At 39.6% G+C, this 25,491-nt stretch overlaps 1 protein-coding gene across 3 annotated transcripts in view; it reads right to left on the reverse strand.

The window, feature by feature from the left end:
• FNDC3B (fibronectin type III domain containing 3B) overlaps window positions 1–25,491 on the reverse strand; it is a 364,617-nt gene that overhangs the window by 14,092 nt on the left and 325,034 nt on the right. For all 3 annotated transcript variants that reach the window (XM_003894828.5, XM_031663575.1, XM_003894829.4), the window contains 3 exons: window positions 23,785–23,997; window positions 8,154–8,320; window positions 5,507–5,634 (listed from right to left, as the gene is read on the reverse strand). In XM_003894828.5, coding sequence (XP_003894877.1) covers window positions 5,507–5,634; window positions 8,154–8,320; window positions 23,785–23,997 — 508 coding nt within the window. The remainder of the gene's footprint in view (window positions 1–5,506; window positions 5,635–8,153; window positions 8,321–23,784; window positions 23,998–25,491) is intronic.

Raw genomic sequence — 25,491 nt, forward strand, 5'->3', positions numbered from 1 at the left:
GCCACTGCACTCCAGCCTGGGCGACAGAGCGAGACTCCGTCTCAAAAAAAAAAAAAAAAAAAAAAAAAAAAAATATATATATATATATATATATAGATACAGAAATACCATCAAATTAAATGTGGAGCTTTATAGATTTCTAGATACCTCAGAGGTTTTCTTTATGAAACAAATCTGAGCACCAAGAATTTCAGTAATTTTTCATAAATTTTGACTGCCAATGGGTAATAATTTCTCACAATTTGTTGATCCTTTCCTTGTCTTCAATGCTTATATTCAATACTTCTTGTAAAAGTTATTGCTGCCTGAACAGGAATATGAATATGAATTGTTTTGCTTTACTTATTATTCATGAAACTGTCTATGCCATATCTTGTGCAAAATAAGAAGTCACATGCATATAGACACAATTTTCGTTCTTTTAAAGAATACTTTACAGTTAATCCTGTTTGAAAAGAAGTTTTAAGCTTCCTGGAGAAAAAGCTGTGCTTGGAATGTTTATTAAATGGCAAAAGGCAAACCAAATATGCATGCAATCTAATGAAGAGTAAAACTGTGAGTAATAATTTAATACTTCAAGTTAATAGATTAATAATTAAAATCAGCCGCTTGCCCCACATCGTGACACTTGAGCAACAGAAAGCGAATCACCTAGAACCAAGGCAAAGTTAGAGTTGATGCTTCAGCAAAACATCAGAAAAGGCCATGGCCCTTGTCGTATGTTGCCTATAAAAATGAGCTTGGGGGAGGGGCCGGGCGCGGTGTCTCACGCCTGTAATCCCAGCACATCGGGAGGCCGAGGTGGGCGGATCACGGGGTTAGGAGATCGAGACCATCCTGGCTAACACAGTGAAATCCCGTCTCTACTAAAAATACAAAAAATTAGCCGGGCATGGTGGCGGGCGCCTGTAGTCCCACCTGCTCGGGAGGCTGAGGCAGGAGAATGGCCTGAACCTGGGAGGCGGAGCTTGCAGTGAGCTGAGATGGCGCCACTGCACTCCAGCCTGGGCGACACAGTGAGACTGTGTCCAAAAAACAAAAACAAAAACAAAAACAAAAACAAAAAAGAGCGTGGGGGAAGAGTATATTATCCTATTAGGGGAGATTTTTTTCTTTCTATGCTGAAGTTTACTCTCGTCACCACTGCAGGTATAAATAACCCTGGTGCTTTGAAACTGCGTCTTTCACACATGCAGGAAACATTTACTGAGTGCCAAACTATGTGCCAGTACTGGAAAAATAAAAATGAATAACACAAGCCCATGTATTAGTGGGTCCTGTCTGATTAGTGCTATAATTGAGGTATACACAGTGAGCCTGTAGCTCCGCTGTAGTGGATGTACAGCAATAATTACCTCTCATTTTCTTTTGCTTTGCCTCTATGAATTCAAAGCCTGTTGCCTGTTATCCTTGAACTATAATTATTTTAACCATTGTTCTGCACACAAAAATATGTTTCATTCCCTAGCTCATGTCCAGAACAATGAATGAAGTACTAAAACATCATGTTTAAGTTAATGTTTGCTGAATAGGGAGAAGTCCAAGAAAAAAAAAGAAACCAGTACAAATTGTCCCTGACTCAACTGTGGCTTTTCATGTACCACTATTCTCCTTAATCATTTCTTGGTAAATGCAGGAAGCGCGTGGGCGTGTGGAGAATGCTAACCCTCATCTACTGAGCCTGCCGTACAGTACTGTGTTTTCTTTCACCTGTTTACAACAAGAAACATTTTGTTTATAACTGGTTACAATAAGAAAAATATTCTGTGGCATACACATGATTATGCATGAGTATATTAGCATTTATACGGCCACGGGTCTAAATAGGTAACATTAAACAGACAACAGATTCAAAACAGACCATCTGCCAATAAAATCTAAATTACTGAATAGATTCTCCTATAGTTTGGCAATGCCTGATGTGTATAGATATCAAGCAAACGATGCTGCTTTTTTCAACAGAAAACAGCATGCACTGTGCTTTGGGAAGCAGAACATTCTTCCAAGAACACGTGGAAAACACGGCACTTAGAATAAAAGATTTTTACAATACGATAACAAATGTGCGATCAATGTATTGTTGGGAAATGAATTATCGTTGAGCATCAAATGATATGTTGTAAAATTTCTTAATACCTCATTTTAACTACTTTCACATTGCTATGGAACAGAATAAATTCTCTGCTCTCTATTTGAGCTAAGACCCTGAAACCAATCATATCTTTCTGGTAAAATGAAACAATTACACATGTAAGTTATTTACTCTGAAATGGAATATATTGTACAAAATGAGATTCAAAAATAAAAGGAACCATAGTGTCTTTGTTCTTATTTAAGAGGAATCATGGAAACTTTGGTGACATCATCCACTGATGTTAATTGACCCTGGTAGATGTCATATTTAGGATAAAGTTTTTTGTTTAAAACAATTCAATCTTTTTTCGGATACATCATAACAAAGTACAGCAAAATGTCCAAAATTACCTTTTATTTTTAAACACATTTTATTTGCCAATATTCTTTATCATATAGCAAACACCAATGAGCAATTTAATGGAAACTCTGAATCAAATGATTTTCTACTTGTGTATTTGGACCTGAACACAGTTTTTTCTAAATTATGCTAGTGTTTCAGAAAACAGGTGGCATTTATATTTGATATAAATGAATGCCCCTACTAAAAGTGCTCATGAAGAATGCACCTCAGCTTTCCTAATGGAATACATAATATTTATATTCTGACTTGACAAAAACACATTCTAGGAACTACTATGAAAGCCTGTAGAGTATCTAAATCCTTCAGAGTCAGTGATCTGATTCTTCCTTGGAAGAATTAAGAATCAACAAGGGCTATGAACCATGATAAAACTAATTTCTTATCTGGCTATATTCCAACTGCATTCTCTCTTACATGGGTTTATTATGTGATCTACAGAGCCTTGCTACTCAAATTACGGTCCACGGATCAGCAATGTCAGTGTCACCTGGGAGGGTGAATCTCCACCGAAGGCCTACCAGGTCAGAATCTGCATTTTAACAGATTCCCAGGTGATTCCTTTGACATTAAAGGGTGACATGCATGACTTAGAGCTTCTGAATCATAGGCCTCCAGGGCCTATGCATCATCTCCCTTAACCTTCCATTACTTCTACAAAAAAGGTAGACAGAATGTAGGCTTCAGTAGTTAGGTTAAGACTACTTCCCCTAGATGACATGATTGTATATTTAGAAAACCCCATTGTCTCAGCCCCAAAACTCCTTAAGCTGATAAGCAACTTCAGCAAAGTCTCAGGATACCAAATCAGTGTGCAAAAATCACAACCATTCCTATATGCCAATAATAGACAAACAGCCCAATCATGAGCAAACTCCCATTCACAACTGCTACAAAGAGAATAAAATACTTAGGAATACAACTTACAGGAGATGTGAAGGACCTCTTCAGGGAGAACTACAAACCACTGCTCAAGGAAATAAGAGAGGACACAAACAAATGGAAAACATTCCATGCTCATGGATAGGAAGAATCAATATGAAAATGGTCATACTGTCCAAAGTAATTTATAGATTCAATGTTATTCCCATCAGGTTACCACTGACTTTCTTCACAGAATTAGAAATAAATACTTTAAGTTTCATGTGGAACCAGAAAAGAGCATGTATAGCCAAGACAATCCTAAGCATAAAAGAACAAAGCTGGAGGCACCACGCTACCTGACTTCAAACTATATTACATGACTACAGTAACCAAAACAGAATGGTACTGGTACCAAAACAGAGATATAGACCAATGGAACAGAACAGAGGCCTCAGAAATAACACCACACATCTACAACCCTCTGATCTTTGACAAACCTGACAAAAACAAGAAATGGGGAAAGGATTCCCTATTTAATAAATGGTGTTGGGAAAACTCGCTAGCTATATGCAGAAAACTGAAACTGGACCCCTTCCTTACCACTTACACAAATTTAACTCAAGATGGATTAAAGATTTAAACGTAAGACCTAAAACCATAAAAACCCTAGAAGAAAACTTAGGCAATACCATTTAGAACATAGGCATGGGTAAAGACTTCATGACTAAAACACCAAAAGCAATGGTAACAAAAGCCAAATTAACAAATGGGATCTAAGTAAGCTAAAGAGCTTCTGCACAGGAAGAGAAACCATCATCGAAGTGAACAGGCAACCTACAGAATGGGAGAAAATTTTTGCAATCTATCCATCTGACAAAGGGCTAATATGCAGCATCTACAAGGACCTTACACAAATTTACAAGGAAAAAACAAACAACCCCATTAAAAAGTGGGCAAAGGATATGAACAGACACTTCTCAAAAGAAGACATTTATGCGGCCAACAAACATATGAAAAAAAGCTCATCATCACTTGTCATTGGAGAAATGCAAATCAAAACCATTATGAGATACCATCTCATGCCAGTTATAATGGCAGTCATTAAAAAGTCAGGAAACCAGAGATGCTGGAGAGGATGTGGAGAAATAGGAACACTTTTACACTGTTGGTGGGAGTGTAAATTAGTTTAACCATTGTGGAAGACAATGTGGTAATTCCTCAAGGATCTAGAACCAGAAATACCATTTGACCAGCAATCCCATTGCTGGGTATATACCCAAAGGATTATAAATCATTCTACTATAAAGACACATGCACACATATGTTTATTGCAGCACTATTCACGATAGCAAAGACTTGGAACAAACCCAAATGCCCATCAATGTTAGGCATAAAGCAAATGTGGCACATATACACCATGGAATATTATGCAGCCATAAAAAAGAATTAGTTCATGTCCTTTGCAGGGACATGGATGAAGCTGGAAACCATTATTCTTGGCAAACTAACACAGGAACAGAAAACCAAACACTGCATGTTCTCACTCATAAGTGGGAGTTGAACAATGAGAACATATGGGCACAGGGAGGGGAACATCTCACACTGGGGCCTGACAGGGGGTGGGGGTCAAGGTGAGGGATAGCATTAGGAGAAATATCTAATGTAGATGACAGGTTGATGGGCACAGCAAACCACCATAGCACAAGTATACCTATGTAACAAACCTGCATGTTTACACATGTATACCAGAACTTACAGTATAATAATAATTTAAAAAGATCAATACTAGAAAACAAAAAGAGAGACTACTTCCCCTCTATAGTAAAATCACAGGTACTTTAGTTTTCAATTACATACAGACTTTGATACATGCAAACCTTACCATCAATGTCAAATACAAATAAACACTTTACAACTCTTTAAGACGAGCATATGCTTGAGAACTGAAAATTGAAGATGAATACCACCATATACAAAATGTAAACTAGGCTTCACACACTCTGAAGAATCATGTAATAAGTACAAGTTAGGCAGTTTCTATCATTGATTTTAAGAAAGACATAGTTCACTGAGTCATTCATAGCAATGAGCAGAGGCATGGAGCCAGCCATACTCAGTCGCACATGTGCCATGTACACTGATTCTTACCTGTTTGTACTCAGATTCTCTTCCAACCAATACCTGCAGAATGTAGTTAACAGGGTCACCTTTCATTGGTGGTACCGTCTCCCATAAAATTTCACATGAATTTCCTTCTAACTGTGTTACTCGGGGTGCTGAAATACAAATCCACACATCCAAGCTCAAAATTCAAAGTATCATGTTAATAGTCAACACTTTAGCACTATTTGTGAGAATCCACGAGAGAGCAAGATTGTGCCTGTGTTTGCCCTGAGAGAGGAGTTTATTTGCCCAGCCACTCATAAAACCATCAGGGTGCCCTTTAGGCACAGAGAAGTTACTCCATGACTAAAAAGCCATTGATGAAAAAATCCTTTGCCCATTATCCCATGAATAACAGCTTGATGTGGATCACATCTTTTTTTTCTCCTATGGCAATTGAGCATCCTCTATGGCTTAGGCCCTGTACTAGGTATTCTGGGAGATGCAAAAACAGGCAAGGTAAACCCTGTTTTCAAGAAACTTAAGATTTAGTTGAAGGAAGGGGAGAGCAAGGTACGAGACGCATACAAAAAGAAACATCAGAGAATAAAAATGAGAGATACAAACAAAACACTGGGAATTTCCAGGGGAGGAAAAGAGCATATCTGGGTGGGGATCTAAGGAAAGTCTGAGGAGCAGGTGACATGTGAGAGCAGTCCTGGAGAATGGGTAGCACTGAAAGCCTTTAAAAATTAAATTATATTTATATATATTTTATTTTTCACCTACTGAACTCCTCATTTTCATTTAAACTAAATTATATTAGTCTGTAGTAAGGCACTTAAAATATTCTAGATTTAAAAAATATTTTCGTAACCTCTGTGATTCAATATGACATTTTCCTATTTTGTAACTAGAACGTATATCTCCTGTCTGAACCCCCTTATACTTTAACCTCTAATTACATGCAACTAATTCTTTAGAGAGAGTTGTTTCTACTTGTAATTCTGTGTGACACTGTTTCAGAAAAAGGAGGAGGAGGAGGAGGAGGAAAGAAGGAAGAAAGAAGAAGAAAAAAAGGAGCCTATGCTGGAAATACTTGGCCAAAATTCCAAGCATTTTATGAAAAAAACTAAATAAGGAAGCCTATCAGATTAAACAGTCCTCCAGCTAAGACAATAATTTCCTGAATCTAAGAGTGAGAGGAAGACAACCTGATCATGTGTCAGAGTGGGGAAACTGCCCTTCTGAAGTAGAAAGGTTGGGAGATGCAAGCACTATCAATGTGCCATTGTATTTTTTGTAAAATGTATCCCCACCAAGAATCACTTTGAGAGGCAAAGATAGTACTCCTTCATACTAGAAAGACCACTGAAGTGGGGTAATTGATAAATCTAGCTACCCTTCCTCGGTACTAACAAACCAAAGCAGCCACAGTGTGCTCAGACATCTTTTGTGTTATAACTGAAAGGCAAAGCTGCACCAAAGGGCCAGGGCGTTTACTGCCAAAGTGACCTGGCAAGGCCATGCATGTGTATGCACATTCATACTTGTTTCTTAGTCACATAAAGAAGGATCTGCCAAAGAGTCTTCAGGGCAGGGAAGCAGGAGCAAGGTATTTACCCTAAACTAATCGTGGAAGGAGCTATTGGGTTCGTAGAATCCAAGCCAAACCCTGACCCAGGTCCTGGAGAGTTCCTATAATTGACTTTGTGCCCTGGTTGTAGCTGACACACCTCCTCATGTGGGAGTAGAGAGTCAAACACATATGCAAGGATCTTTTCTGCAGTTGTACTTTACCCTGCTGTCAGCCTTAGGATTATTTCAAGCAACAGCTAGATAAGTCACTTGTGCTGTCTGTCCCCTTAAAGACAAGCTGCAGGGACCTCCACAAGAACCACAGTATTCGCAGGAGATGAGGCAGGGTCTCAGGAGTCCAGGAGTGGCTGGGTGGACCGGCTGAGCATGCTATGGCTCCTGTTGCTATTTCCTGCCTTGCAAGTTAGCTGCAGTCAGGCACAGCTCTGTGGCTAGAAAACAGGCTGAAGGCTCAGCAGACCCAGTGGAAGTAGGGTCCAGGCAGAGTGTCTTTTGTTCACTAGCCTCAAGGACATGGGGGAAGATCTGGATATGTGGGGCTCTCATGACTTCTGCAGTACCCAATCCCATGAAGGGGCCAGAGTAGGAAAGTAGTCACCCACAAACTTCAACATAAGTACCCAAGGAGATTACAGCAGATCACTGCTACAGCTTTCCAAAAGGCATCGCTCCACACCAAGAGCTGTGCGCCAAAAGGGAAAGGCTGCTGAAGTTGCCTAAGTCAATCTCTAGGCACCAAAGTCACTGAAAGATCAATGCCAACCTCTGCTTCTCTGAACGTCTAGGAAAGGGAGTGTGATGCTTTCCTTGGTAAACTGTCTTAAGGGCTGTAGCACCAGGAATTAACCCTTATTTCTAACCATTATTGTTGATAAACAAGCATACATACAGAGAAAAGTCATTATCTGTAGGCCCTTTCCTTTCAAGGTCTCTCATTTCCCCTAGACAACCCATTGCTCAATCTTCTTTAGAATGTTCTTTTGATTCTATCTTGCTGACATTATATTTAACATCAGAAAAGAGCTTATTTCTATAAGTCCCACCAGTTCCTTACTCTCACAAGAGAGCATGAAAGAATACACAGTCTACACACCTTTGATGGTGGGGGGGACACTTTTGGTTGTGCTGAAGGTATAGGTTTCTGAGAAGGGCCCTTCCCCAGCCTCGCTTGCTGCCTGGATTCTGAAGGAGTAGCATGTGAATTCCGTCAGTCTCTGGACCTTGTAGGTGTGGCTGGGTCCTCTGTAGATTGAAATAAACCTAGAAGAAGGAGCAGAATCAATTAGCCATCTCAACTTCTATTAATGACAAGAAATTAATTATGATGCAAACTGCTGGAGCAGATTAGGCCAACTTGGTAAATGCTTTTCATATATTCTGAATTAATAATCAGCCAGTTGCTACATTAGGGTTAAGTTTAATGCCTAAATGTATGTTTTTATAAAAGAAAAACATAAACTTAAGCACATATAAGACTGGAATGAGAGTCCTTTAATTAGGATCTAGATTCTAGAAACATCAGAATGTTTTTATTTGCTCATGTTTTTATTTACTAATAAAAAACAGAATTTTCAAATTTTTCATAATGGTAATATCTATAATCTGATAGCATAAACTAATATTCTACTATTTCCTAGGCAATGAAGTTAATGTTAACGGGACACCTAAGAAATAATATGTCCTCTTTAGCCAAATTTTGCAAATAACTGAGGTTTGGCCAGAAATGCTTTGAATTTTAACTTTTATCTGTCTTCCCAAGAGTTTTTCAAAGCCCCATTCCTCAATTGCTAAGGAGACATTTAGGACTATGGATCGTTGAGAACTCATATAAAGAGAAAAAAAAAATACTGTGTTCAGAATCATCCATCAGGTTCATCAAAATCACAGACAAACAGCACAGGTGGGCTGGACAGTTTGGAGTGGCAGCTTTTGGCTCCTTCCCCTATCTGATCCAGGACTATTTTGCACTTCTCTGCTAATTAAGATTTCCACGAAATGTTAAGCATAACAGGCACAAAGATAAACAAACAGGGTCTTATGTTTTAGGTGTTTTTCCCCAGGGTCTTGAAAACAACATTTTCACAATAAAAACGTATTTGAGAACTATAGTATGCTGTCATCTTTTTAAAAACTATAGTTTAACTGTAAAATTCTGGAAATAACATAACTTCCATAAGTCATCCAGGATCTTTAGTAGATTCAGTATTTGAATCCTGCTGGTCCAGCGGACACTTTGAGAACCACTACATAAGTGAATCCAACCACAATGCCTTGTTCCTAGACAGACAGGCCAACGGATTCTACATTTCCAGGGCTTCGTCACAGCATCTGAGGACAATCCACTGTCTTCAGATACTACTGGAAGTCGACCACTAACAAAATCATAAGCCAAAATGTCTGACTCTTTGGCCAATTTGGCCTAGGGGTAAGCAGAATTTATGTATTCATTTAGCAAACATTTCTTGAACATCTGCTGTGTGCTAGGCTCTGTGGATTTGAAAGATGAGTAAGACCTAATCCCTGTGAGTTAGCTGGTCCTGAGTGTGGGCAAGGTTTTCTGAAGCAGAGCAGCAGCTTTTCCATGTGCTGGAGAATAGTACCTCTGGATGGATGAATGAATGGAAAAATGAAGAGATACAGATCTAAAACATTTTCTTTTTTCCTTTTTTCTTTTTTTTTTTTTTTTTAACAAAGCCTGCCAGAGTCAATGCTTACTTTAAAATATCCACATGTGTATTCATCAGCCTCTGCAATCAAGTTCCTGAGCCCTGGTCATTTCACTTATTTAGTGTTCTGTCTGCTTTGCTGTGTAAGGAAGTGCCTTTTATTAAAGGCTGAACATTTTTAATTTCAGGAAAGCCAGAGTCCAGGCTGAAACCCACAAATACCATGGCAACCTATTTAGCACTCTTGACACATTACTACCCTAATGAAGACATCCTTGCTAATGCTAGAGCCAAACAGCTATTTATTAACTCAGCCTAACCCAGTCTACAATCTCTAACAGGAGTAATTGCCCTTAATTATATCACAAATTGAAGTCATGGTTTAAGAAGTGAAAGTGTTACATCTTCATTACAAACTTGCCATAAAGGTCAGTTTTTAAAGGAGTTTGGAAAGGACTATTAGGAACAGTATGCTTTCCTGCCATGCCACACTCTAAGGAGAGTATTTTTGGAAAATAAGTTCAATGTATATTTGTACCCAGACCCAATTACAATGTAAGCAGCAGCACTCAGCCACAAAGAAATTTACTGAAGCAAATGCAGTACTCTAAGTTTGTAATCTAAATAGAACAGACAACATACGTATCAATTTTCAAGTACATCAAAATCTTCTGTTTCTATTTTGTCCTTTAACTTCTTGTTTTGCTCTTGTACTGGAGCATTTTATTAACTGTTTAAAACTGCATTCCAATCTATGAAAAACATAGTGGAAACAGCTGATAGTATTGAGAAATTTAAAATTTTATTTATGTCTGGAGACGGTGTTAATTAGAAATACAAAAATGACCCCATTTGTGTCTAGAAAAAAGTGGGAGTGACCTTGAAGGCTGTGGTGGAGACATGACTGCAGAGGATTTCACCTTTAAAATTCAGTCACCTTATTTTCAGTGAAGGCGGAGTTAGGCAGCTCCAGGAGGCCACCTTACAGCTGCAACTCCCTGTGGAGAGGAAGTTGGGAACTGGCAGCCTGGTGCTCCCAGCAGAAGGGAGATAAGAAGAGAAGGGAAAGGGGTGGTTCTTTCTTCCTTCAGCCTTTTCTAGAATAAGCATGTGTCTAAGCAGTCCTCTAATGTAGCCCACTGTCTACTCTGGCAATAATAAATCATGATCTGCTCGTTGCTCTGATCAAAGCCATCACTGCTTTGACTAGCCTGCCTTCCCCAAAAAGGGGCATGGGAAGAAATTATGAGAGGGGCACGGAGAAGAGCTCTTTTATTTTGTTCTCAGAATGTGTATGGAAATAGCCAAAATAGATGGTAACTAATTCCTATGTCATGTAAGTTAACCAGATATTGAGCCCTCAGGAGGGAAGGAGATGATAGGCATGACAGAGGCTCTCTCCTGGGTGAAACAAGTATAAGGTGGGAAGGGGAGATATAAGGAATCCTAAGAGCTTTAGCCCAAGGCAGACAAGCATCAACTGTCAATCAGGTCATCTAGAAACACTGATGTACCCTGTCCTTTTGAGGCCTGTGCCCTAAGATGAACACACAGGCCCAAGGTCAGAGGGGCTGAGTAATGATAATGATGCAAGATGATCATAGCTAATGCCTTCTGAAGACGTTCTCCAATCATCTCACTCTGAATTGTGACCAAGAGCCACAGGGAGACATCAAAGACAGAGGTAGCAAGTAGGCACATTATTAAAAAGCTGACATTTTCCTCACTTTAAAGGTTTCCCTACCCTTTCGTCTTCTTAAGGAAATAAAAAAGGTAATAGAAAGAGAACTGCAAGAATGAAACCATGGCATGAAAGGGATGAGAAAGACTTGGTACCAATTTTTTATATTATGGAAATCATTTATCACAGTCATTTCCAATTTCATGTCATTTTACTCTTTTCAACAAAAAAATTCATTAAATACACAAGCAAATAGATTCTAGTTAAACCTCTTCTATACCCCCTAAAGATCTGGGTACTTGGTAGGCTTTCAGTAAATGCAATTTCTGAGACCAGAATTGACTCTGTAGACTATGAAACACCAGCGAGTAGTTTAGCCTTTTCATGCCTCCGTTTTCTCATCTGTACAATCAGCGAAATGATGGAACCAACCTCAGAGATATTGTGAGGTTTAAATGGGTTAATAAAAGAAAAGTACTGGCCGGGCGTGGTGGCTCAGGCCTGTAATTCTAACACTTTGGGAGGCTGAGGCAGGCGGATCACAAGCTCAGGATTTCGAGACCAGCCTGGCCAGCATGGTGAAACCCCATCTCTACTAAAAACACAAAAATTAGCCAGGCGTGATGGTGTGTGCCTGTAGTCCCTGCTACTCACGAGGCTGAAGCAGGAGAATCACTTGAACCCAGGAGGCAGAGGTTGCAGTGAGCCAAGATCGCCACTGTACTCTGGCCTGGGTGACAGAGCAAGACTCTGTCTCAAAATAAATAAAATAAAATAAAAATAAATAAATAAATAAATAAAATCAAAGTGCTTAGGCTAATCCTGATATATACTAACTCAGTATGTGTTAGTTATAATCATCCTAATGCTGTGAAGATAGGATGTTTAGAAAGGACTCCCTGTGTGTTCTGAGAGACCATGTACATTACTGTCCGCTAACACAGAAGTTATTTTTTCCGGGTGGAAAGTCAGTCGCATGGTAAGAGGCAACCCTGCAGAGCAGGCTGCTATACTGGCCTCAGACATGAGCTGTGGGACTACACCTGTGAGGCTGTTTACTCTCCCTCAGGCGGGTCCTGACAGTGAAGTACAGGCAGAGACGCTTCCTCAGAACACACTGGTGAGGTCTGAATTTGATAGCTCACATAAAAGCCCCAAGGTCTGACACAGCAGGCCTCAGATAACTGTCGATCCTAAATTTCTTTCTGGTAAACTCTAGCATGAAATGTACATGCTGACAGTAATGTCTGGTTCCCCTTGCTCCTCCAGTATCAGACAATAAAGACCTATCAAAACATAATAAAAAGCACATATGCCGACACAAGAATAATATAATTCCTCTTTCATCCTAATTCTATAATTATTTCCCATCATTCCAGGAGGCAGAAGAAGAGAGAATCTTCTTTCTTCAGGGCCAATGATTTATGGCCACTTGCATGGTGCTCTTTCTAGGAAGCTCTGCAGGTTAACACCCCTGTGGCTAGAACCACTCAGGGAGAGATTACAAATATTCATCAAATATTTGTTTTACGAAGACTAAGTTAATTTTTTTCTTGCTCCTGTATCTTTTTTAAAAGACCAACTTAATTTCAACATTCATTAATAAGTAAGCCAGAGGCCTTTTGTGATAGAATTAAACATACCAAGCATCCCAAGACACAATGATTGAAGACCACACATTTTAAATGCAGATAAGGATTCCGAAGAGCAAGGCTTTGCCATGAAGAGGGGAATGGCATCTGTCCAGATTTCCTAGTCCTCTCTCTTCCCCTTATATTTAGAATGACCAGGGTCAGTGCTTAGATTCCACCTGCTTATGCACCACAGGCCCTGGGACATCACACCATGGCCAGAAGGCAACAGGAGGGTCCTGCTGTCTTGAAGGCGCTGATCACTATTATTAATACTTCAGTGTGCATTGCTTCGACCCTAGGGAAGGGAAGAGATCCCTGGAATAGGAAGAAATCAACTGGAAACAGGAGGACCTAAAGCAACAGGAAATGGTGAAAAACTCTCACTAAGCCCGCAATACCTTGGTTTCTGACAGCAAGTGGGGCTCAGGAAACAGGGATGCACTTCACGAGGAGTCACACCTGCTTAACCCTGGGCTGCTCCCCTGCTCTAGGCTGCTGAGAAGAACTGGACCATCCTTCACCCGCTCTGTAACTCCGACACTGTGGGTGGAGGAGTTGGAGCACAGGGACTTGGACCCAGGAAGACCTGTGCTCTAACCAGCTCTGCGCTTTACTGCCACATCATTCACCCCTGCTAAGTGTCAGTTCCTCCCATTTGTAAAATGGGCATAGCATCTACCTCGTAGATTGTTTTAAGAGTCAATGCAATATTTATGTGGGTAAAACCTTAGCACTGAGCCCAGGACACAGGACACAGTAAGAGCCTGGCATATGGCATTATTCAACGGCCCCAAACTCTGCACCACGAAGGCCACAGGTCACCTTTTGGGGATCTGAATTGTAACCTGAGGATCTCTGGCTCCCAGTTCCTGCTATATAGGCCTCTCCCAGGTTACTGGGGTCATTCACAGCTTTTGACCCAGCAGGAACATGTCAATCTAAATTTGTGATGTTCTGTTGGAGCCTATGCCAGACATTTAGCTCTCCCCATCATAAATCACTCATCTAATTTGGTGGCCAAGGAATACAAATAAAATGTTCACTTTGTTATTTTCATGACATGAGCACTCTTGCTGACAAAAGCAACAAGGAATAATGTACATATAGCGGTTTCTGGAACATACTACATGCTCAATAAAGTCACTGAGTCATTTTAGTATGAGTTCAGGCTGAGGCATATGTAGCTACAGGCACCCCTTATGGTACCACAGGAGCCCCGGCCCACGCTGGCAATACCTCTGAGGGGTCTTCTGCTCTACCTCCATCCCCTGCTGCCTGTGCCCATGAAGCTGCAGAGGCATCAGTCCCATGCCCCAGGCTCCTGTGAGGACCAAGAAGAGGACAAGCACAGTAACACCTGTGGGGCTCAACTGTGCAGGGGGTTCGGATGCAACAAAGTGGATGATGATAGAAGTTCTGCAGTAAGCTGGCCTGGGTCTGAATTCAGGTTCAACAGTCTGGTAATGGTGCGTTCTATAATCAGGTAAGTTGTTTCCTCCTCTGTAAAGTTGGTACGATAAGAGTAACTACCCTGTAGCATTATTGAGAGAATTAAAAGGGATGATGAAGGAAAACCCATTAGATAATGCCTAGCACTTATTAAATGTTCCATAAATACCACGGTTTTTAATACTATGTAAATATTATTGTTTCTAACACGAATATTATTAACAAAGCACCAATGCTCACGAGTTTGTTTTACAAGGTTGGAAAAGCTGAAGGAGTCCTCAGAATGACATCCCTCTCACTTTCATTCCATGAGGTTTTCTTGAGTTGGAGAGAAGAGTTGGGCATGTGACCAACATCACCCTGTCCTGGCGAGTCCAGGCTAAGAACTGTTGCTGAAAACACCAAGATGGGGCAATGTGCCCAATCTAGGCACTGCCCATAGCGTCGGGCATTTTTACTTAGAGAGAAGAAAGATGGGGAGAAATGCTGTCCTACACTAAGAATATTTACTTGGAAAGGGGAAATAAACTGGTTAGAAGGTTGGGTGGGTCATTAAAAGTTTACAGTCTAAATGAATTCTTGATGGCTCTGCCCATAACTTGTTTCATCTTGGACTGTAATACCTTCTTGAAACAAGACACTTAGATGGCAATAAGCATACATGAGTTTTAATGTTGGTGATTTGCCAATGATTAAAAAAAAACATTCTGCACAGTCGGCCCTCCATATCCCTAGGTTCCATATCTGTGGATCAACCAACTGCAGATAGAACATAATGGGGGAAAAATGATGTTTGCATCTATACTGAACATGTTCTGCCTTTTTTGTTCTTGTTATTCCCTAAACAATACAGTATAACAATTATTTACATAGCAATGTCATTAATTAGGTATCGTAAGTAAACTAGAGATGATTTAATGTATATGGGAGCATGTGCGTAGGTTATATGCAAATACTATGCCATTTTATATAAGGGACTGGAGCTTCCACGGATTTGTGGGGGGGCGGGGCGGGAGGGTGTTGCCCTGAAACCAATCACCCATAGATACTGAGGAAACAACTATATGTGATACCATAATGGTGGAAACACATCATCATACATTTGTCCAAATTCATACAGTGAACAACACCAAGAGTAAACCGTAATGTAAATTATGGAATTTGAGTAATAATGATGTGCCAATGTCTGTTCATCAGCTGTAACAAATGTACAAACATCCCACTGTGGTGGACGATGCTGATAACAGAAAAGGCTGGGCATGTGTCAGGGTAGGTAGGATAAGGGATATCTTTGTCCCTTCAGCTTAATGTTGCTGTGAACCTAAAACTGCTCTTAAAAAAAAAAAGATATTTAAAAATGAAAAACAAAGTTTTATGTGTCTGTGAATACCGAATGACTTTGCTTATTTTATTCTGCTTGCCAGTGAGAGTACTCCATGGCGGGACAGAGCAAGGTTTCAAGAGCAAAAAGATATACACAGGTCTTAGCCAGAATGCAGAGACTATTACCGTCACTGTAAACTTGAACAAGTCACATAACTCTCTGCAGCTCAACTGCCAGAAAACGGCTGTCTTGTTCAGTTGGCAGGAACTTTTATGAGATCGAAGTAAATTCTATGACTCCTTATTGAATATGCACTAGAAAGGCAAACAATAGATTCTGGGCATTTTCCAGAAATTCCAGGGGAAGGCTATACTTTTAATTTCAATATTTTAGGCTTTAACATTGTGAAAGTTGACTTCTTGCACTCAAGTGCAACTGAAGGAAGAAGTTCCATCATGTTAAATCTTTAAATGTTCCTTTATTTTAAATCACTATAGGGGGACATATAATATACATGAAGAATTTAGCTTTAGAATGTTTCCTTAAAACAGTTTCATTTTGAAAAAAACATCCAAGAATGCTCTAACTGGCCTATAACTTAAATTCATGGTGGAAAATAAGAGATAATGCTAACGTTTCCACGTTTACTACCTTGTTATCTTATAATCCCTAGGCCAACTACAGGCTCACAGCAACCCATTAACATTAACTTCTCAAAATGCTCTAACCTGCTGACCTAAAATAACCTGTAGTCCACTAAAGGCTGCAAATGGTACCTTTCAAAACATGTTTCACAATATCAAAACTCAATAGCTCAGCAATATTCATTAAAAATGACATGTCTTTTTTTTTTTTTCTTAATTTCCCTGGGCTCCACGGATTGTGTGTATGTGTATGAATGAGAGAGAGAGGAAGAGATAGAGAATTCTGTACGTTACTCAGGTGGCATTTGGGAACAAATGGTGCTCAAAATAGAAATGGATAGTATTCGCCCTCACTCTGCCAAGAACATGGAGTCTGACCATGTCTATGGAGAAGCAGATGGCATCATGTGGGGAACCTGAGGCAGGGAAGGTGCAATACCTAAACTGATTTTGATGTTGGCAAGAGTCCCCATTTACCAACTAAGCATGAACGTGCCAACAGTTATTGAGAAAAGAGGTTAATTTCCCAACCCTCTGTCCCTGGCTGTATATGGACCTTTTTTGGCTGGTGAGTGATCAGGCTGTAATACTGTTTCATTAATGAGTGGAGTATTTTTATGCTCCTTTTCTAAGAGATAAAATTTCACTATACCTACTGATGGTGGAAATTCTTTACAAAGAATAAAGGAATAAAACCAAAAAAAATCTTTTTTTTTTTCTTGGTATACTTTAGGCATTAATATATTAAAATGGAGATTTATTTATATTTGAAAAAAGGATGACTAGAATTTCTAAAGACCACCTGAAAAGTTTGCATTCTCCCACTCTCCTACTCTGCTTTCAAGTATAATCAGTGAAATCTTCAAGGATGCTATTCCCAGAGTTTTCTAAATTTCTACTTGCCTACTAATGTTTTAGTGACCTTGTCTCAACCTGAAAAAAAATGCTATCTAATTCCATTCTGTTATTTTTGTTTTTAGTAAATGAGAGGTAAAACTGCAATCTGACTTCTATTTCCGGTCCAGTTAAGATCTCAAATAGTTCATTTGCCACCTCTCACCTCTGTCTGTGCCTGGACATTTTAGCCTAAGATTGACTAAGCTACTCTGTTTCAAAGGCTAAACTGTTTTTCTAAGAGATAAAATTTCTAAGAGATAAAATGCTCCTTTTCTAAGAAATAAAAAATATCCCTTCTTTTTTTTAGATGGAGTCTTGCTCTGTCGCCCGGGCTGGAGTGCAGTGGCGCGATCTCGGCTCACTGCAACCTCTGCCTCCCAGGTTCAAGCAATTCTCCTGCCTCAGGCTCCCAAGTAGCTGGGACTATAGGCATCTGCCACCATGCCTGGCTAATTTTTGTATTTTTAGTAGAGATGGGGTTTCACCATGTTGGCCAGGCTGGTCTTGAACTCCTAACCTCAGGTGACCCATCTGCCTCGGCCTCCCAAAGTGTTGGGATTACAGGCATGAGTTACCACATCCAGCCAAAAATGTTTCTAAAATCTTTTTTTCTCCATCAGTTAAGGACTGAAGACAGCTATCATTATTTGCATTTTGTAGGAGGGGAAATTAAGGCAAAAAGAAGTGAAGGGATATGCCTCTAGTCACCTAGAAATCCAGCAACAGATCTGGGATTTTAAGAGATTTGACACCCATGTCGAGAATCATGATAGCCTTCTGATGGATGTAATATGAAAATGTCATTTATCAAATAAAGATGATCATATGGATCGGGGACCAGTCAGAGAAGCACTGGAAACAAATCCTGAGGGTTTCTTAAAGGTCCGGCCCTGAGCTGGCTGCCTCACATCTATTTCATTTAATTCAGCAACATGGTCTGAGAAATATAAGCAGGAGTTTGTTCTATAATAGGCATACACTGAGAAAGCTCACACCTTCTCAGTGCCCATATACTCCAGACTTTTTGTTTGTTTGTTTTTTAAAGAGTCTGGGTCTCACTCTGTTGCCCGAGCTGGAGTGTAATGGTGTGATCACAGCTCACTGCAACCTCAAACTCCTGAGTTCAAGGGATCCTCCCACTTCAGCCTCCGGAGTAGCTGGGACCCAGTGTGTGCCTCCATGCCTGGCTAAGTTTTTAAAAATTGTTTTAGAGAAAGGGTCTCACTATGCTGCTCAGGTTCCCAGCCACTTTTATTACTTGCCTAGTGTGTATTCTTTTAAGGTTTCTATATCAGATTCTTTGTGTCCCTCTCTAATAGCCAACAGGCAGGCTCCCTGTAAACATGACAAAGCCTCTCCAATTTTGCTGGCCAAAAGGAAAAGTGTCCTGGGCACAATGGCTGAGTTAATGGAGAGCAAGTGGTAATTATCTGCTCTATTAGATCCCTCTTCCTCCAGCCCAATTTCATGGAGCCTTGGTTTAAAAAACACTGGCTGTCTGACTAAACCTCAACAACAGATTAACCATAAATGCATTCCTGGAATTTACGTTCTTCCTGCCTCAGTGCTGTATACAATTATCGGGGAACATAGACCCACAAGGGTCAGGACAGGGAGCAGCATCAACTCCAATTCTGTTAGGGCAGCATAACATTTCATTTAACACAGATAAACGCATCTTCAAAGTCATCGGCACAGTGCTACAATCTTAAAACGCACAAGCTGATCCTGTTATTCTAGTGCCTGTATGAGGTTAATGCAGCTTTATGGAAATGTTTACTTTGGAGATATATTTTTCTTGTATAACACGGGAACCAAAGACATTCATATCTTCTGTGCTGGATCTGTTAAGAATAATAGACTTAATCACTCTAAGGCCAAACTAATTTAATTTTTGTTTTGCTGTCTGCTGTCTCTTTTACTGTCTGCTTATTGTTTAATGTTAATTTATCTCCCTCAGCAAGATAAGCTCTCATAGATAGTCCACATACCTCATAAGGCCCGGCACATAGTAGCAATTCAAGAAAAAAAAAAAAATCGATGATTGAATGATCATAATCTTATCAATGAAATGAACTTAGTTCCATAAATATGAAGCACTGCTTTAAGGCTGCTTCCTGCATAAATATGGACTGGGAATCTTCAGTATCATAAGCCAGAATAAATGGGAAACAAATGTCCTATCCCCAGGGGTAGAATCCTTTCAACATAGCAAGTCCAGGTGATCTAGATGAATTCTAGGTTGATTTGCCTTGAGCCAAGGGTTTGGGCAAGATGCTCTTTGGGATCTCCTTTATTTACATGAAACATGCCCAAACTTAACGGGAAAGCAAGCACCAGGTCTGAAAATAACCAAATAAAGACAGTTACCTGGAGAACGACTCAGGGCACCTTTCTGTACTTTGGAAGTTTTGTCTGTAATTTTCATCCTATCCCAAGTCTTCATCACGAGTCTCCATCCCAAAGCTCCCCAGACATCAGGTTACAAGATTAGCATCCTTTTAAGACTCACTCAACTTATCATCTTTTCTAAGAAGTGTTCATTTGATTTTAAGCCTACCTTAGATGCCATTCTTCAATTTTCCCTCTATACCCTGTGCACATGTCAATCTTTAGGCCTTCCACATCATAATTTGCTTTAAAGCATCTGTGTCCTACCATCACCCACCAGGCTGTGAGCTCCTTAAGGGATCTATCTTAGTCATCTTTGTCCATCTAATACTTAAGCAGTGCCTCTATTTGATGTATAAAACTCCAATAATTGTAAGTTGAAATCAAATCAACTTATCAATGTATTTTTTTTCACCTAAATGGTAGAAGGCTTTGGTACAAACCCTACTTTCTAGAAAATATTTCCCTTTTTATTCAAGAACTAAATAATGTAGGCAGAGCTCTCAACACTTAACGCTCTGTAGGCATGCAATAAATAGAAGTTTCCTGGGAGGGAGGCTGTAAAAACAACAACAATAACAAAATAACAATGATAAAAATATAACTATCCTTTAGAAGGTTAAAAACATTTTTGGCTGAACATTGCATTTGTAAATCTCTTGGTCACTTCAAATTTTCTGAGTGAGAGGCATATAAATAAACATCATAAATCAGTGCATCATAGTTGCAGAACCTGAGGGGTTTTTGGACATTAAGTAGTTACTCTTAAAGGAAGTTAGTATTTTTCTTATTTTCTTACTTATGAATAGCAGAAGCTAAAAATATAAAGGAAAAGAGGCAACACGTCCCAATCATTTACAATGGACTTAATTCACAAATACTCTACAAAGATTTGTTGCTTTAAGGTGAAAAGGTGAAAGGATATCAGAGATCGTCTTCTAGTTTAACCCCTTTATTTAATGAATAAGGAAGTTTAGCAATAGTTGCTAAAATTGACTCAACTCTTTAACATGATAATTATGAAGCACAGATATATTAATTTTCATTTTTCTTCTGTTACAAAATATACTTAAGAAGAACACTTAAACAGCTGGTTAGGACTCCCATACAACTCAGACATCAGCAGCTTTCTTTTCAAAGGCCCACAATGCCTGTTTATAAAGTGTTCATGGTAACACTTTCAGGCTGCTTCCCTCATAAATATGGACTAGGACTCTTCAGTATCGTAAGCCCGAATAGATGGGAAACAAATGTCCCATTCCGGGGGGAAAAATCCTTTCAACATAGAAAGTCCAGGTGATCTAGATGAATTTTAGGTTGAGTTGTCTTAAGCCAAGGGTTCGCACAAGATGCTCTTTGGGATCCCTTTTATTTACAAGAAATATGCTCAAACTTAAGAGGAAAAAAATCTCTTTGAGAGCCCGCAGGTAAAAAAGTGAAGTAGAATAACAATTAAGCCTATCTATGGTTCTCGCCTTGGCCACAAGCTGGATATATCATTATTCTGGCCAGGTGCATAAGACGAACTTACTGGTGGTTAATGAAATTAACACATATGCTAAAGAATATGTGCTTTACAACTAGAAGCTCCTCTAGCAACAAGTTCAATGAAAAAGACAGCTACCCCTTGGGAGGAAGACACTGTTCTTTTCAACTGTAGAAGCCAGGTTCTAAAGAACCTTGAGGAGACTAGATTGACAAAGGCTATGCTAATAATAAGCATTATGATGTATCCAACTCAAATTGTTTCTCCTTGATATCCATGTGCCAAGATTCAAAGTTAAAGGCTTGAATTCAAAAGGCCACTCACTACAAGAGTTCAGTTTCAAGACACTGACGAAGGTCATCTTCAAACTAAAATTAGGCTGTTTTCATTCTATTAAATCTCAGGAAAATTATTCACAAATAGAATGAGAATTTATTATGCTCGATATTCCCATCACTTTAATAACTTTCTGAGAGCATTGACAAATCTAATTTAAAAAGATAAATTTGGACTCTAGCTCCTATAATTAAGAAAAATACTGTTTCTAATGTGAAGTTTTCTTAAATTGCCATTTAAATTTAGGCAAGTCATTTATTTGATTAGGCAAGCCTTGGGCTTTTTGAGGGGGGAAGAAACAACATGTATTGATTACTAGATTCTGCACTATTTTTTGTCTGGCATATTTAAATGCCTCATGCCAGCAACCTCATTTGGAAAAGTGCTTGGGGAGCTTTTGTTCTGTGCCCGGGAGCCACCGTGTCATGGAAAACCTTGGATCAGACTACACGTTTGTATGGTTTTCCCTATGAGGCACTAGTGGGTTGCTGCCCCACACAGGGCAGGATTGCAGCGAGAGGGGGTGCCCTTCTTGGGGCAGAGTCTTCACTTCCCATATTTCTAAGACAGCAGTGGAGGCAGGGCACGGGGAATTGGAAGGCATTGGCCTTTATCCCTATTCGGCTAGCTACCAGTTTCAACAACTTTGCTGTGCTTCCCTTTTTTCTAAAACAGCACAACTAGAAGCTATTTTCTAAGGATTTACCACCAATGGAAGACACAGGCCTGGGAAAAATGAAAAGACACTTAAAAATTTCCCCCAATGCTAGTTTTATACATGTATTGTGATTTCTGTTAGTTCACAATTCCTGTTCTTGCCAGCCCTCTCCCACTGAGTAGTCCCTAGCCAGTAAAATAATAAGCCCATGAAAACACATCCGAAGGCACATATAGCACAGTAAGATGAATGATCTTGTGTATCAACGAATATGAATTTAATCTTTCATGAACCTATTAAAGGAAGCCTTACCTTCTCTGTGTTCTCTTCACTAGAACTAATTTCCAAGAGGATAATCCCTTTTTATTCTGTCATTAAAATTACCAGGTTTGCCAGGTCCTCCAAAGTCAAGCTCAAATGTCACATCTTTCAAGAAACCTTTCCTGATCTTTTAAACCAGATGGTCTCTGCCTCCTTCAAACTCCCAAAGCACTTTTTTCCTCTGACACTAACGTTCTACGGCCATTTTTAAAATTGATTATTATGCTCCTAGAGGTAGGGTCTTATGTGATTTTTAATCTTGGTTTCCACTGAAGGCCCACAGGGCTCCACTGTACTGAAATCCATCAGAGTGCCTCACTGAAGAGTAGGGGGTGGAGACTGGGACAGGGTTTTCTGTGTAATTAGAATGGGTTCCGTATGTGTAGAACAGAATAGTATAATGCATAAAAGGAAATGACAGAAATGCTTCTATACTGACACTGGTTTTGTGTGTCAGTAGATAAGCAGGGAAGTAGCAGCATTTTGGTTGTCTTGGTTTTATGGTGCTCTCCCATCCCCTTTACCTGATTCTCTGATTAGGACTTTTGGTAACAGAACATTCCGTCACCATTAACTTTTGCTTGACATCGGATTATTTCTAAATACAGTTTGGCTGACTGTCTTCTGATTGGCCATTTTCAGAGAAAATGAAGTTAGGTTAAACAAATACTATGTGAAAGGCTACATTTGATTTGAACAGCCAAGAGGGTTTCCTGGGTACAGAGTCTTATGAAGAATCTCCTATTTGCTCTGGTTAATTTGATACTGCATTGCCCATAGTTACAGAGTACAATCCCCATCTGTACATCACCCACAGCTATTTCACATTGGTAAACATGTTTGTCCTGATGGTTACTGAATATTTAAAGAGGTAACATCTCTTCCTGGGTCTTATTTCCCTCTGCACTCATGACTAATATAATGCTATTACATAGTGTGAACTTGAATTTGACAATTTCTTTAGATAATTTCTCTCCATTATCTGGTTTGATGAAAGGGAAAAAAAAAGTGCATATTATCTTATGTAGGGAAATCAGGATCTTTAGAATGTTTAGAAATTCCAAATGGAGAATAAAGGGAACAACTCTAGGTATAAAACGCAGGACTCAAGTCAAAGGAAGCCTCTGAACAAGAAGGAAGAGGGTCTTAGTGCAAGCAAATAAGAATGTATGATTGAGATTTCACCCCACAAGTCAAAGCCACAGAAGCTTCAGGAGCATCCTCACCCCCACCTCACCTCTTGTTTCTGTCCTCCAGCTGTAGTGTGTACACCAGGTCATCAGCAGCATGTGTCTTGGAGTTACTGTCTCCCCATTTTAGCTTCAGGCTCTGAGGACCAGCAGCAGCACATTCTAGCCTAGGAGGCAAGGGTGGTAATGGCCGAGTTTTTGCTTTAATGAACTGACTAAATGGTCCAGCTCCAATTTCATTTATAGCCTGAATTCTGATCCTAGAGAAAGGAAAAAAAAAATACAGACAATGCAGGTTAAAGCAGCAGCAATACTTCATTTGAAATAAACATTGAGCATAGTATTTATTACTTGCCCCTAAAGCAATAACATAGAATGAAGAAAAACAAGTTAAAGTAACTCAAGACAAATAGAAGCATGGGGTTGCTAGGTGGACAGACTATAGTCTCCATTAAAAATAATAATAATAATAGCAAAAAAGCACGGTAGCAAGATATCTCTTAGTTCTTTAATTTTTAAAAAATAGGTTTGTTGTCTCAGGGAAGATATCCTAAAGATATGCTTTATATTTTGTCCTAGTTACCCTTCAGCTACCTCATGGTCAGTTTTGGAAGTAGGTGAGCTATCAAGAGTAAACTAAATGAAGGAACAAATGAGTATCCTTCAAAGTCAAAAAACAAAGGACAACTCATCAATAGGACGTTTCATGTCTCCCTTTGGCCAGCCTCATCCAACAATCTCTGCAAGTCTTTAACTAGAGCTAAGCGTGCAGATATTGCTAGTAACAGGATGCCATCCAGATGTGCAAAAATCTTAGCTGGATATTTTCTATGTGCAGCACAGAGTTACGAATAAGAAAGATATTACCTTTATCATCTATGAATTTAAAATCAAAGAGTTAAAAATGTATATATAAAATGTTATTTTAGGCCAGGCACAGTGGCTCACACCTGTAATTCCAGTGCTTTGAGAAGCCGAGGCAGGAGGATTGCCTGAGTCCAGGAGTTTGAGACCAGGCTGGGTCACCTAGTGAGACTCCATCTCTACAAAAAAATAAATTTAGTGGGCATAGCGGCACATGCCTGTGGCCCCAGTACTTGGGAGGTTGTGGTGGGAGAATTGTTTGAGCAACACAAAATGAACTCAAAGCAAATTGGTACTGAGGAGTAGAGGGTTGCTATAAAGATACCTGAAAATGTGGAATTGACTTTGGAAGTGGGTAATGGGCAGACACTGGAAGAGTCTGGAGAGCTCAGAAGAAGACAGGAAAGTCTGGAACTCCTTAGACACTGATTAAGTGGTTATGACCAAAGTGCTGATGGAAATATGGGCAGTGAAGGCCATACTGCGGAGGTCTCAGATGGAAATGAGGAACTTTTGGGAAGTGGAGCAACGAACTTCGCTGCATTGTTTCCATGTCCTAGGGCTTTGTGGAAGGCTGAACTTCCTCTTTGGTAGAGTGATAACTTAGGGTATCTGACAAAAGAAATTTCTAGGAGTAAAGTGTTCCAGAGGTGACCTGGCTGCTTCTAACAACCTGTGATCAGATATGGGAGCAAACGAATGACTTAAAGTTGGAACTTACAATTATAAGGGAAGCAAAGAGTAACAATTTGCAAAATTTGCAGCCTGGTCATGTGGTAGAGAAGGAAAGAGTACTTTCAGGAGAAGAATCAACGCATTCTGTAGAGCAACCACTTGCTAGAGAGATTAGCATGATTAAAAGGGAGCCTGGTACTAATATTCAAGATAAT

The sequence above is a fragment of the Papio anubis genome, chromosome 2 (genome assembly GCF_008728515.1).
Source record: "Papio anubis isolate 15944 chromosome 2, Panubis1.0, whole genome shotgun sequence".
Classification (NCBI taxonomy): Eukaryota; Metazoa; Chordata; class Mammalia; order Primates; family Cercopithecidae; genus Papio; species Papio anubis.